This window comes from Crocuta crocuta, unplaced genomic scaffold (assembly GCF_008692635.1).
Source record: "Crocuta crocuta isolate KB4526 unplaced genomic scaffold, BGI_CrCroc_1.0 scaffold164, whole genome shotgun sequence".
Lineage (NCBI taxonomy): Eukaryota > Metazoa > Chordata > Mammalia > Carnivora > Hyaenidae > Crocuta > Crocuta crocuta.
The window spans coordinates 2,101,003-2,113,991 of record NW_027530016.1 but is presented as its reverse complement, the minus strand read 5'-3'; the positions used below and the strand labels follow the sequence as shown (position 1 = coordinate 2,113,991).

Sequence of the window (12,989 nt, the reverse complement as noted above, 5' to 3'; positions counted from 1 at the left end):
GCCCCTCTCCCTCTTGTGCTCTCTCTCAAAATGAATGGATAAACATGAAAAGGAAAAAAAAACCCAACTCTGTCAAGGACAAGTCTGGATTTGAATGTCTGAGGATAAGCCATATAACTAATTCTTACGGTTTGTAAGCCCACTGTCACTCAGTAAGATGGGCATCTTTTAGATTTCTATTTCCACAGTATGGCAAATAACGTGAATACCCTGAAAATAACACCTAATGACAGAAAAGAGTATTTTAAATAATCATTTAAATGCCTATCTAAATTTGTAAACAGTAAAGAGACTTTCCCAGGAGCCAAAAACAAAGAGGAAATGAAAATGAGAATGGTAAAAATGTGAAATATTCTAGCTGTCTCTAAGGGAAAGGCCAAGCTTGGTAAGCTGAGGCTTTTGTTTTATTCCCTACAGGAACACAGAAGAAAAGGCCATAGGTCTGTAGAGGCAGAGTTAAAACAAATACCACCACATAACCAGAGCCCTCAAAGGGCTACATCCTCATTTTAAAACAGTAGCCAAGCACAGGAGAAAACTAGCGATTTTGTATCATGGCCTGGGGTCTGGACAGGGGAAAAATATCTTCTCCTGATGCTGTCACCACAGGCAGCTTTAACACTCAGGTTTAGGATTTACTTATTTATTTATTTATTTATTTATTTATTTATTTATTTATTTATTTATTTATTTAAATGTTTTATTTTATTTCTAGGAGAGAGAGAGAGAGACAGCGTGAGCAGGGGAGGGTCAGAGAGAGAGGGAGTCACAGACTGAAACAGGCTCCAGGCTCTGAGCTGGCAGTCAGCACAGAGCCCGACGCAGGGCCCAAACCCACGAACCGCGAGATCATGACCTAAGCGAAAGTCAGACGCTTAACCGACTAAGCCACCCAGGCGCCCCTCAGGTTTAGGATTTAAATACACTGGATACACTGAGGTCTTGGGGTCACAGAAAAAAACCCATATTGTGGAAGGACATACTCTCAAACGCCATGGGGAATTCCCACTGATGATGATCTCAGAATTCAAAATTATTAAATAAATTCAGAAAGCAATTCACCATAAATGACTTAAAAGACTGTGGAAAATTATTAACAATATTAAACAGAAAGGCAAATGTTGAAAAAAATAGAGGAAAAAATGCAGTATGTTGGAGCAAGAAAAGGTTCTAATGTTAGTTCTTCAAAGAAAAAGTAAACAAATAGAAGAAACTCGAAAAAATGTAAATTCAAAATATATCTCCCCACACCCCCCACCTGTGGTGGTTTAAAATATCTCCACGAATTCTTTGATATTTCCCCCTCAAGACTTGGAACTTAATTCCCTTCCTAAGTATGGGCCGGAGAGCAATGACCTCCTTCTAAGGAACAAAAGTATGGCAGAAGGGACACCACATCGTGAAGATACTCAAGCTGTCCCAGAGCTAAAAACTGACATCTGCCAACAGCCATCAAGGAACTGAAGCTTTCTGCCCACAACCACGTTAAGTGAACCCACTTGCCAGTAAATTCCCCAGCCCTGGTCAGGCCTGCAGATAACTGCAGTCCCAGCTAACAGCCAGGCTGCAGCTTCATGAGAGGATATGAGCTGAACTTGCCCAATTAAGCCATTCTTGAACTCCTGACCCTCAGAAACTGTGACACAATGTCTGCTGTTTTAAGATGTCAAATTTAGGGATCATTTGTTATACAGCAATAGAGAATTAATACAGTTTCCCCTTTTAAGATTTAAAATTTTAGGGGCGCCTAGGTGGCTTAGTCAGTTAAGCGTCCGACTTTTGCTTAGGTCATGATCTCGCGGTTCATGGGTTCGAGCCCCGCGTCGGGCTCTGTGCTGACTGCCAGCTCAGAGCCTGGAGCCTGTTTCAGATTCTGTGTCTCCCTCTCTTTCTGACCCTCCCCTGCTCACGCTGTCTCTCTCTCTCTCCTAGAAATAAATAAAAAACATTAAAAAAATAAAATAAAATAAAATAAAATTTTAAAGTCATATGGAGTGACAGAATTAAGAGCTATAAAACAAAACATAAAAATTGGTATAATGATACTTTAAAAAGTAGAAATAAGACAGGAGAAAAATAGAGGAAAGGAAATAATAGAGGAATAATAGAGGGGGAAAAATCAGGCTTTACCCAAAAAAGGGAAAGTTCTTTGCTAATTTTGTATGACAGATCAAAATATGGTTTGTATATACCTATAAAAAAGCAAAACCCCGCAAGCATCAGAGTTATTAGAAAAGAAGAATTTTCTCTTTCACTAGATAAGATAACCCAAATCATTACACTACTCTCACAGAAGAGAGAAGACAAAGAGAAACCCAGGTACGTGTCTTACATGGCTGTGTAAGCAGAGAGCTCTGCAGACCAGCCCAAGAGGAGTACACACATTGCTGTGAGGAGGGCATTTGGTAGAAATCAGGTGCAGTCAAGAGTGAACAGAGAGAGACAGGGTCTGGGGTTTTTTGTATAAGCATGTAAATCCCTCGCACGTACATCTGAAAATACCCAGGGCATTGCAAAATAATCATTTCTCCCATAGACCCCGTTGATGATCAGTATAAATGAATCAATCTTAACAAATTCATATTACTTTGGTACTTCCAACATTTGGTTGAAATGGAATGACAACAATCATGACAAAACTATTTCTGTAACTAAACTGGTCTTGTTTCTTCTTCTTCTTTTCTTTTCTTTTTTTTTTTTTTTTATGTTTTTTATTTATTTCTAGGAGAGAGAGAGACAGCGTGAGCAGGGGAGGGTCAGAGAGAGAGGGAGTCACAGACTCTGAAACAGGCTCCAGGCTCTGAGCTGGCAGTCAGCACAGAGCCCGACGCGGGGCTCGAACCCACAACCGCGAGATCATGACCTAAGCAAAAGTCGGACGCTTAACCGACTAAGCCACCCAGGTGCCCCTTCTTCTTCTTTTCTTAAAGGCTTATTCATGTTTGAGAGAGAGAGAGACACAGAACCTGAAGCAGGCTCCAGACTCTGAGCTGTCAATATAGAGCCTGATGCAGGGCTTGAACCCACAAACGGCAAGACCATGACCTGAGCTGAAGTCGGACACTCAATTGACTGAGCCACCCAGGCGCCCCGCGATCTTCTTGCTTCTTAATGAAGAAAACAGAACCAGACGCCTAAGACCAAGCATACATATCTGGTGGAATTACTTAACAATCTGAAAAAGACCGAAGAAAGGTACCCCTAAAAACTAAAGTTGTAAAAGAATAAATGAAAAATTACAAGAGAATAAGACAAATATAAAATGAAGGGAGGGGCACCTAGCTGGCTCGGTAGGTTGAGTGTCCGACTTCGGCTCAGGTGATGATCTCCTGGTTCGTGAGTTTGAGCCCCATGTTGGGGTCTATGCTGACAGCTCAGAGCCTGGAGCCTGCTTTGGATTCCGTGCTTCCCTTTCTCTCTGCCCCTCCCCATGCTCTCTTTCTTTCAAAAATAAATAAAAACATTAACAGATATTTTTAAATGAAGGGAGCCTTGAAACAGAACCAAGTAATTTCTAGAATGAAAAATACGGTCACCGAAAATTAAAACCTAATGGATGTACTAATCACAGCTGTAAAATCGGTAACTGTAAGAATGCCCTACTGAGGGATTAAAAAGTGCAAAACATGTGGTTGAGTTTAAGAGACACAGAGAAGATTTAATGTATATTTAACTGAAATTCTAGAAGGAGAGATCAGAGAGCCTGAGGTAGAAAAGATTTTAAGAGAGAATAACTGGTAATTGTCCAGGCTTGATGAATACATGAAATCCTCTGAGGTAAGCACTTTAAGTCCTAAGCAAAAACCGTTAATATAAATCCATATTTAGAAACTAAAAACACCATAAGAGGAAAAAAAATCTTAAAACCAATTAGAAAAAGGTCGCCTGAAAAGGATCAATGGGTAGTGAGAGAAGATACTACAGAAAAACTATAAAAGCTAGAAGACAATGCTGACAGCAAATATTTGTCTATGCCACTTAAATGAGGATTGAGGGGTGAGGGTCAAACACTGACAGTTCACCACTAGAAGACCTAACTGCCAGAGCTTTAGGACGAAGGAAATTAAATGAGTAAGTATGAGAAAAAATAGTAGATAAATCAGTCCAAATTAAGGGGGAAAAAAAGGAAAATAACTTTTTGACTTTAAAAGACAGAAATAACAAGCTTCCAGAAATACTGTGTGTGCTCTACAATGCAAAATAATGCCAAATATTTCTCAATTTTCACTGCATCTTTGAAATCAAAATGTCATTATAAAACAATTTCTCACATATAAAGAACAACCATACTTAATAAAAAGTATTCTCAGAAAAGAAAGAACTTTTCATAAAGCAGAAATGGGCTCATGTTCTTCCTTCTGGCTTTCAAGTCTCTCTGGATCTGACCCCACTCCCCAAATACACACCCCCACACCAGTTAAGAGTGATCTCACCTGTCACATCTTCACATCACTGTACTGTTGTTTCATCTCCTAGAATGTACTTGTACCTCTTCTTTCTACCCAAAGTTTATGTATCAACTGAAAACCCATTTTCTTCATGAAGCCTTCAAAAATAATTCCAGAAAATCTATCATTTCCTTTTTCCTTTAAAAAAATTTTTTAAATGTTTTTATTTATTTCTGAGAGAGACAGCATAAGCAGACAAGGGGCAGAGAGAAAAGGAGACACAGAATCTGAAGCAGGCTCCAGCTTCAGCACAGAGGTCAGCAGAGTCTGATGCAAGGCTCGAACTCAAGAATGATGAGATCATGATCTGGGCCAAAGTCGGATACTAAACTGACTGGGCCACCCAGGTGCCCCAATCGTTTCCTTTTTCCTATTCCAAATGTAATTAGCAGTACTTTAAAATACTATTATGTCAATCTTTATGGTAAGAGTAAAATCTATACCAAGAAGATACAGTAAAGTGAAGTGAGATGGAGGCAGTAAAATTCCTACCCAGTCTTTTAACATCTGTTTTATTACAATCAGCCTTCCAAATGACTTAAGAGGCCCTAATAGGAAAATCTGAGCCAAAATCCTGTATAAAGAAAAATGAAAACCTTTTCCAAAATACTTTCTCATAAAACTGACATCTGAGTTATTACATTATTTTATATTAATCTTTAAAAAGCACATCTCTAGTAAAAGAATAAACCTCCTCTGCAGCTTGTGACAATAACCCATTAACAGAATCAGAACAGGATAGGGAGAGAAAGAAAAGACAGTAAACACTATAATTTACTTTACAAGTCTTTCTTCCATACTCCAATGAAATCTCAATAAAAAGTTTTTAATAATTTTTAATACCCCAGAATCTAGTATTTTAAAAAAGTAAACAGCTTAATTGATGCTTCTTGAATACGCAAGAACAATTCAATTATCTTTGTATTAATACTACCTGTGTATTAACTAGATATTCATTTAGCGTTAACCATCAAGGCCCTTTTTACATGGATTTTTACAAGCTTGAGTCTGAAATTTTGAAATTATATATAATATGCCTTATATTTCTTAATGTGTATTTATTTTGAGAGACAGAAAGAGAGAACATGAGCAGAGGAGAGGGCAAGAGAGGGAGAGAGAGTATTCCAAGCAGGCTCCACACTGTCAGTGCAGAGCCCCATGCTGGGCTCGATCCCATGAACCATGAGATCATGGCCTGAGCCAAAATCCTGAGTCAGATGCTTAGCCAACTGAGCCACCCATGCCCCCTGAAACTATATCTAATATGCCTTCTTTACAATTAGCAACTAATTCAACTGCATATAATTTTGCAACTTATAAGGCAAATGCTCCTTTCATCCATATATATCTTACATTCTTTTATGTATCTAAATAATAATAAAACATTGGCTTTGTTTCCCAAAAACATTAATGCTTTAATATAATAAATAACTATATTTTAAGAAATTCTACTTAAACTCTATAAAACATAACGTCTTACCATGATAAATATCCTGTAAAGAACCACCTCCACAAAACTCCATGCATATCCAAAGTTTATCTCGCCTATAAAGAGAATATAAGCATGTATCACATTTTCATAATTAAAATGATCTGAGGTAACAAGTATTTTAAGGTTGTATGCTATACCCTTGAAAAACCACATAAATACAACGTGGTAAGAAAAGAGCTAGTTAATCTCTATGAATAAAAGAATTAATATAATGTGTTTTTATAACTCAATCCAAGGTTTTAATCCTTAAAAGAGACCATTTGTAGGATATAAAAATATCAGGCACATCCAACTGAGAGGAAATTCCCTTTAGTTAAAAGCTTTTCCACCCACTCCCCACCCCCCGTTTACCTATCTACTCCCAAGACAGTATTATAAAAGTTAAATGTTAATTAAAATGCTCAGACTAAAAACTAGGTAGAAGATTCATCACAGAATGGCAATACATCTCAAAGCGTATCACATTAATAGTGCTATCATCAACAAAACAGACAAAATGTAAACTTTACCCTCACATCTAGATTCAACAAAGGTCTTTCCAAAACAATCTGTTAAAATTTATCACTCACCTATCTTTACATACCATTTCTCTCTCACACTCACTTAAGATATCATAATCAGTCACAAGAGAAATAATTAGCAAAGATTTAATAGCTTATCCTTTGTTCAGTCATTCACTACTTCATCTCAAAATGTAACAGGAAATACATCCTCTCAGGGGGAGAGATGGAATAGAAAGTCAAGTCAACCCAGCAAGCTCAGTTGAATGCGGAAGATTCGATCTTAATATATTTGTCTCTCTCACCACTGTACTCACAGTGCCTAGAAGAGTCAGCAAATATTTCATAAATAAATGAATACAAGAGTGACTGATTAGATCAAGAATCAGCAAACTATGGCCAGTGGGCCAAATCTAGCCTACTGTCTGATTTGTATATCTCGGGTACTAAGAATGGTTTATGTGTACACACACACACACACACACACACACACACACACACACACACGTTTTAAATTCAAGTTAGTTAACATACAGTGTTGTCTTGGCTTCAGGAGTAGAAATTAGTGATTCATCTCTTACATAGGACACCCAGTGCTCGTCCCAACAAGTGCCCTCCTTAATGCCCATCACCCATTTAACCCATCCCCCACCCATCTCCCCTCCAGCAACCTTCAGTTTGTTCTCTGTATTTAAGAGTCTCCTATGGTCTGTCTCCCTCTCTGTTTGTATCTTACTTTTCCTTCCCTTCCTCTATATTCATCTGTTAAGTTTCTCATATTCCTCATGAGTGAAATCATGTATTTGTCTTCCTCGGACTTATTCTGCTTAGCATAATACAGTCTACTTCCATCCACGTTGTTGCAAATGGCAAGATTTCATTCTTTTTGATTGCCGAGTAATATTCCATTGTAATGTATGTATATGCACATGCACATATATATGTATACACACACATATACATGCACATACATACACACATACACCACTTCTTCTTTATCCATTCATCAGCCAATGGACATCTGGGGTCTTTCCATACTTTGCCTGTTGTTGACAGCACTGCTATAAACACTGGGGTGCATGTGCTCCGAAATCAGCATTTTTGTGTTCTTTAGATAAATACCGAGTAGTGTACTTGCTGGGTCGTAGGGTAGTTCTATTTTTAATTTTCTGAGGAAACTCCGTATTATCTTTAAGAGTTGCTGCATCAGTCTGCAGTCCCACCAACAGTGCCAGAGGGTTCCCCTTTCTCCTCATCCTTGCCAACATCTAGTATTGCCTGAATTGTTAATTTTAGCCATTCTGACAAGTGTGAGGTGGTATCTCATTGTGATTTTGATTTGTATTTCCCTGATGCGTGGTGGTGAGCATCTTTTCATGTATCTGTTAGCCACCTGGATGTCCTCTTTGGAAACATGTCAATTCATGTCTTTTGCCCATTTCTTCACTGGATTATTTGTTTTACTGGGGTGTTGAGTTTGATTAAGTTCTTTATAGATTTTGGATACTAACCCTTTATCCGATAGGTCATTGGCAAATATCTTCTCCCATTCTGTTGATTATCTTTTAGTTTTGCTGATTGTTTCCTTTGCTGTACAGAAGCTTTTAATCTTGATGGGGTCCCAACAGTTCATTTTTGCTTTTATTTCCCTTGCCTCTGGAGACATGTCAAGTAAGAAGTTGCTGCAGCTGAGGTCAGAGGGTACTGCCTGTTTTCTATAAAGGATTTTGATGGTTTCCTGTCTCACGGTTAGATCTTTCATCTATTTTGAACTAATTTTTGTGTATGGGTAAGAAAGTGGTCCAGTTTCATTCTTCTGAATGTCGCTGTCAGCTCTTCAAGCATCATTTGCTGAAGAGACTGTCTTTTTTGAATTGGATACTTTTTCCTGTTTTGGTTTTTAAACTTTAAAATTTTTTAAAAATGTTTTATTTATTTCTGAGAGAGAGGGAGGGAGGGAGAGAGAGAAAGCGTGAGCAGGGGAGGGTCAGAGAGAGAGGGAGACACAGAATCCGAAGACAGGCTCCAGGCTCTGAGCTGGCTGTCAGCACAGAGCCCGACGTGGGGCTCGAACCCATGAACCATGAGATCATGACCTGAGCCAAAGTCAGACACCCAACTGACTGAGCCACCCAGGCACCCCGGTTTTTATACTTATAAATGGTTGGGGGCAAAATCAAAATAAGAATTTTTCTTGACATATGATAACAATATGAAGTTCAAATTTTAGTGTTCATATAAAGTTTGATTGAAACACAGTGACACTTATGGTTACTTCTGTACTAAAGCAGCATAACTGAGTAGCTGTGACAGAGAGAAAGAGACAAAGCCTAAAATATTTACCATATGGTCCTTTACAGAAAAGGTGTGCTGATCCCTGCATTAGACTGTAATTTGATTACGTACATAATCCAGGCATGAATAACATTCTATGAGAACCCAGAGGTATGACTATCTAGGAAAGTCAAGGGAAATTTTTGGGGAGGAGGTATCATTTGTTGTGTCTTGAAGTTAAAGTGTAGGAATTCATCACCGAGAGACAGGGAAGGGGCCTGCTCAGAGAATGAAAATTTAAAAGAAGACGCCACACTTGAAAGACTGTGGGTAATTTAGTGTGAGTCAAACACAGACTACATGAAGAGACAATGGCAGGAGAGGAAGCTAGAATAGGTGGGGTGACACCGTAAAACAAGGCTTGGTTTATAAACTCCTCAGTTTAGTTACTTCATCTGGATGGTCTCTACTTTGTCAATGTTTGGTAAAATGTGGCATCTGGAATCAAGTGCTACTCTAAGTGATGCATAAAAAGTGAAGTTGTTATCAGCCGTAGATCACACATGGTGGCAGTGGTGAGACTAAGCACATCTACAAGGTGAGTGGACTTGGTAGAGTGTGATGGGTCATGCAGCATGTCAACAGCGAACGCAGGTACCTGAGCATGAAGATCAATACACAGTGAAAAAAATACCAGGATTTTAGAGGCAAAGCTGAAATAGTGAAGACCAGAAGAAGAAATCTGAAGTCACTCTAGTAGCTTAAATTCATAGGTGGACCACACACCAATGAAACTGAGGCATGACAGCAGACAGTAAAGTGAGCTAGCTGCCCCATGGTCTGGTTTTAATAACTCTCAGAACAGATGCCCGGGGCTGGCAGATGTGTGCCTTATCAAAGGATGAAGGCACTGATGGCTGGTGATTGCTACACAGGGAGAAGTCTAACTACCCCTGAGAATCAACAATTATTTTCTTTATTTGAGTACTTATATTTCTATTAACTTGGCTAAAGGCTATCTTCAGGTTCTTAGCAACTGCTCTAAAAACTGGTATGTGGGGAGCCTGGGTGGCTCAGCCAGTTAAGCGTCCGACTTCGGCTCAGGTCATGATCTCAGGGCTCACGGGTTCGAGCCCGTCGGGCTCTGTGCTGACAGCTAGCTCAGAGCCTGGAGCCTGTTTCGGATTCTGTGTCTCCCACTCTCTCTGACCCTCCCCTGCTCATGCTGTCTCTATCTCTCTCTCAAAAATAAATAAAACATTAAAAAAAAAAAACACCAAACTCTGATTTGCAGTTTGAAGTTAACTAAAATCTCTGGATCTTTTTCATGTTAAAATTAGGAGTCATATGATTCTCTCCAGCTTCACATTCGTTTATCTGGTTCATTAAAACTATGCATAGGACTTTGTTCTTATTTGTTAAATCTCCTTCTTTTAAAAAAGTAGTCTTGATTCACATACTTCTGTTTCTGACATACATCCTATTACCTCTCCAACTGTTTTACTTAAAATACTTCAGCACAGACAATATGACACACATTTCTAATTGTAAGCAACCCCTCTGTGCCGCTCCCCACATGCTCCAGAGAGGCTGAATGGAAAGATCCTAAGCAGGAGTCTAACTTCCAGAGAGAGGCTGAATGGAAAGATCCTAAGCAGGAGTCTAACTTCCAGAGAGAGGCTGAATGGAAAGATCCTAAGCAGGAGTCTAACTTCCAGAGAGAGGCTGAATGGAAAGATCCTAAGCAGGAGTCTAACTTCCAGAGGCAGCTACTACAGGGGCTCACTCCTCCCCCCACCAGCGGAAAGTGGGAATACAGTCTCCCATTACCACAAATTATGTAGTCGATTTTGTCACATTTGGGGGAAATTGCAGGGGTCAGCACTTCTGGAGTACAATGAAGGGCTTTGCTTTTAAGCTATTTTGATATGTACAAGTGAGTGTACTAATGGGCTTAAGGAATTTTAGAAACAGTTTTCTCACTGATGACATAAATGCTACTCTGTAGATTGTTTAGAATTACCATTTGACACCTCTCTGCCTTTGCTTAAACTGAGGTCTAAGAAAGACTCTGGCAAGTCCACCAACCAATAAACTTTAGAATGCTGCTTAGGCTCCAATTTGCTATGTGTAGACGCAAGATACCATAGTTTGTTCTCTCTGGTTAGGCTGACTCCTTCCTCTAAGAACAATAATTCTCAAAGTGTGGTCTGGGGGCCCCTGAGAGCCTTTCAGGGGGTAAGATCAAACCATCTTCATAGTAACACCAGAAAGTAACTTTTCCTTTGTACTCTTCATGAGAAGAGAGAGGAGTTTCCCAGAAACTACACAAATTGTGATGGTCATGTCATGCCTCTACAGCTACTGCAATACGTGCTTATGTATTCTTGCTCCAATATTTTGTTTTAATTTCTAATACAGTAAATGTCAATAGATATAACCCACATTAACAAAAGCTCTTTGTGGTACTCAATAATTTTTAAGAGTATAAAATAAAAGGGGTTCTGATAGCAAAATGTTTGGGAACTACCACTGTAACATACTTTCACCTCTGTCCCAAATGAATCTTTCATGTAAAACACCTGTCCCAAGCATTTACAGGACAGGTAGTAGGGGCTTCTTACATGTCTTACAAAAACTGGGTGAATGGTTGTTTTGGGATCTGCTCAGGATAAAGTAACATGTAAATGCCTTAGAAAAGGACCCAGAATATAAACCCAATAAGTGTAAGCTATTTTCTGTTCCTTTTGTTATAATTCACTGTGTAGTCTATTTTTGTAAGTCACCTTAAGTTGCTCCTGGAACTCAGCAAAGATATAAATACATAAAATTGGCATTTTCTTTTTTTAAGGAAAAAAAAAAAAAGAGGAGCACCTGGGTGGCTCAGTTGGCTAAGCATTAGACCAGCTCAGGTCGTGATCTCATGGTTTGTGAGTTTGAGCCCCGCATCGGGCTCTCTGCCCTTACGCAGAGCCTGCTTTGGCTCTTCTGTCCCCCTATACCCCTCCCCTGCTCATGCTCTCTCTCTCTCAAAAATAAATAAACATTTAAAAAGAGAGAGAGACGGGATTGATGCCATGACTTCTTACTAAAGTCACACTAATCACCTCTTCTTATAAGTGCTTACTAATTATCTGATTAATAATTTATTCTAGAGGTTTGCTGGGAGCTGAAGGTGGACATCAAGGTTAACAGTCTATTTTCTAGAAATTTCCTTCTCCTTTCCTTTGCAAATTGGTCATTGCTGATCACTGATCTTTTGGTGCCTCTCCTATTTGTCAAGACACTCACTGGCAGTGGGTAACCATCCCATCTGATAACTTTTCACTGTAATAAGATACAATTTTTATGTAAGTTTCAAAGCTCAGATCCATTTAAAGTGTCTAGCTGCTCTATAATTATCTCATCTATCTCATGCTTCAATCCCTTCTTCATAATGATTTTCCTACCCTTTCCAATTTGAAAACAATTCTCCTCAGCAGAGAACATGGACGAAGGAAATGAGCTCTCTGCTCTCTTACATCTTTCAGTATTACACCATCCTCTATTTGACGCTGCTCTATCTCCCCTCCCAATCCTGCTTAAAACAATTTTCTAGTCATTCTATGTAAAATCACTTTCTGAACTTACAAAGGAAAATAAATCAGGATTTAAAAAATATATATACTATATATATATATATATATATATATATATACTTTACTTTTTAAGATGTCTAAAATACTTTATAACATTCTATTTAGTTAAGTCTGATATTTTCAAAAAAGGCTTAATATTCAGAGGCTTTTAAAAAGGAGTTCCATCTGTTCCATGAATGTCCCTCTTGCGAAGACAAATCTGCATCTGTTTTTGGTCATTCACCAAGCCATCTGCCTAATAGGAAAGGACTTGAGTCAATCGGCCCATTTCATGCAGGCCAATAAATTCTAAAATCTTTGTCTTTAGATACCTGAATTGAAACAACCACCAAGATAAATACTCAAAGTATCACTATAAATTTTCTTCTAATTCTTTTCTCTTATTCTGTAAAGTTGTTTTTCTGTCTTATAAGGAATAGAAAAATACGTAAAAGGAGGAAAATTTTAATCTTCTAGTTCAATGTTTACTAGAACATATAGGAATTAACATTCTAATAATTATTTCACTGAACTGAAAATCTTACAATTTCTAAAACATACTTTTTTATCTTTCAACACTTCACTTTCTTTTTAATTTTTTAAATCTTTATTTATTTTTGAGAGAAAGCAAGAGGGGGACAGAGCATGAGCTTGGGAG

The 12,989-nt window shown here is 38.5% G+C and overlaps 1 protein-coding gene across 4 annotated transcripts in view; it reads right to left on the bottom strand.

Annotated features, from left to right (window-relative positions):
* Window positions 1–12,989, bottom strand: part of MAP4K3 (mitogen-activated protein kinase kinase kinase kinase 3) — a 185,613-nt gene that overhangs the window by 73,451 nt on the left and 99,173 nt on the right. For all 4 annotated transcript variants that reach the window (XR_013335148.1, XM_077764230.1, XM_077764231.1 and 1 more), the window contains one exon: window positions 5,929–5,993. Coding sequence is in view for 3 of the 4 variants with exons in the window: in XM_077764230.1 (XP_077620356.1) it covers window positions 5,929–5,993 (65 nt within the window). In the remaining variant the exon portion in view is untranslated. The remainder of the gene's footprint in view (window positions 1–5,928; window positions 5,994–12,989) is intronic.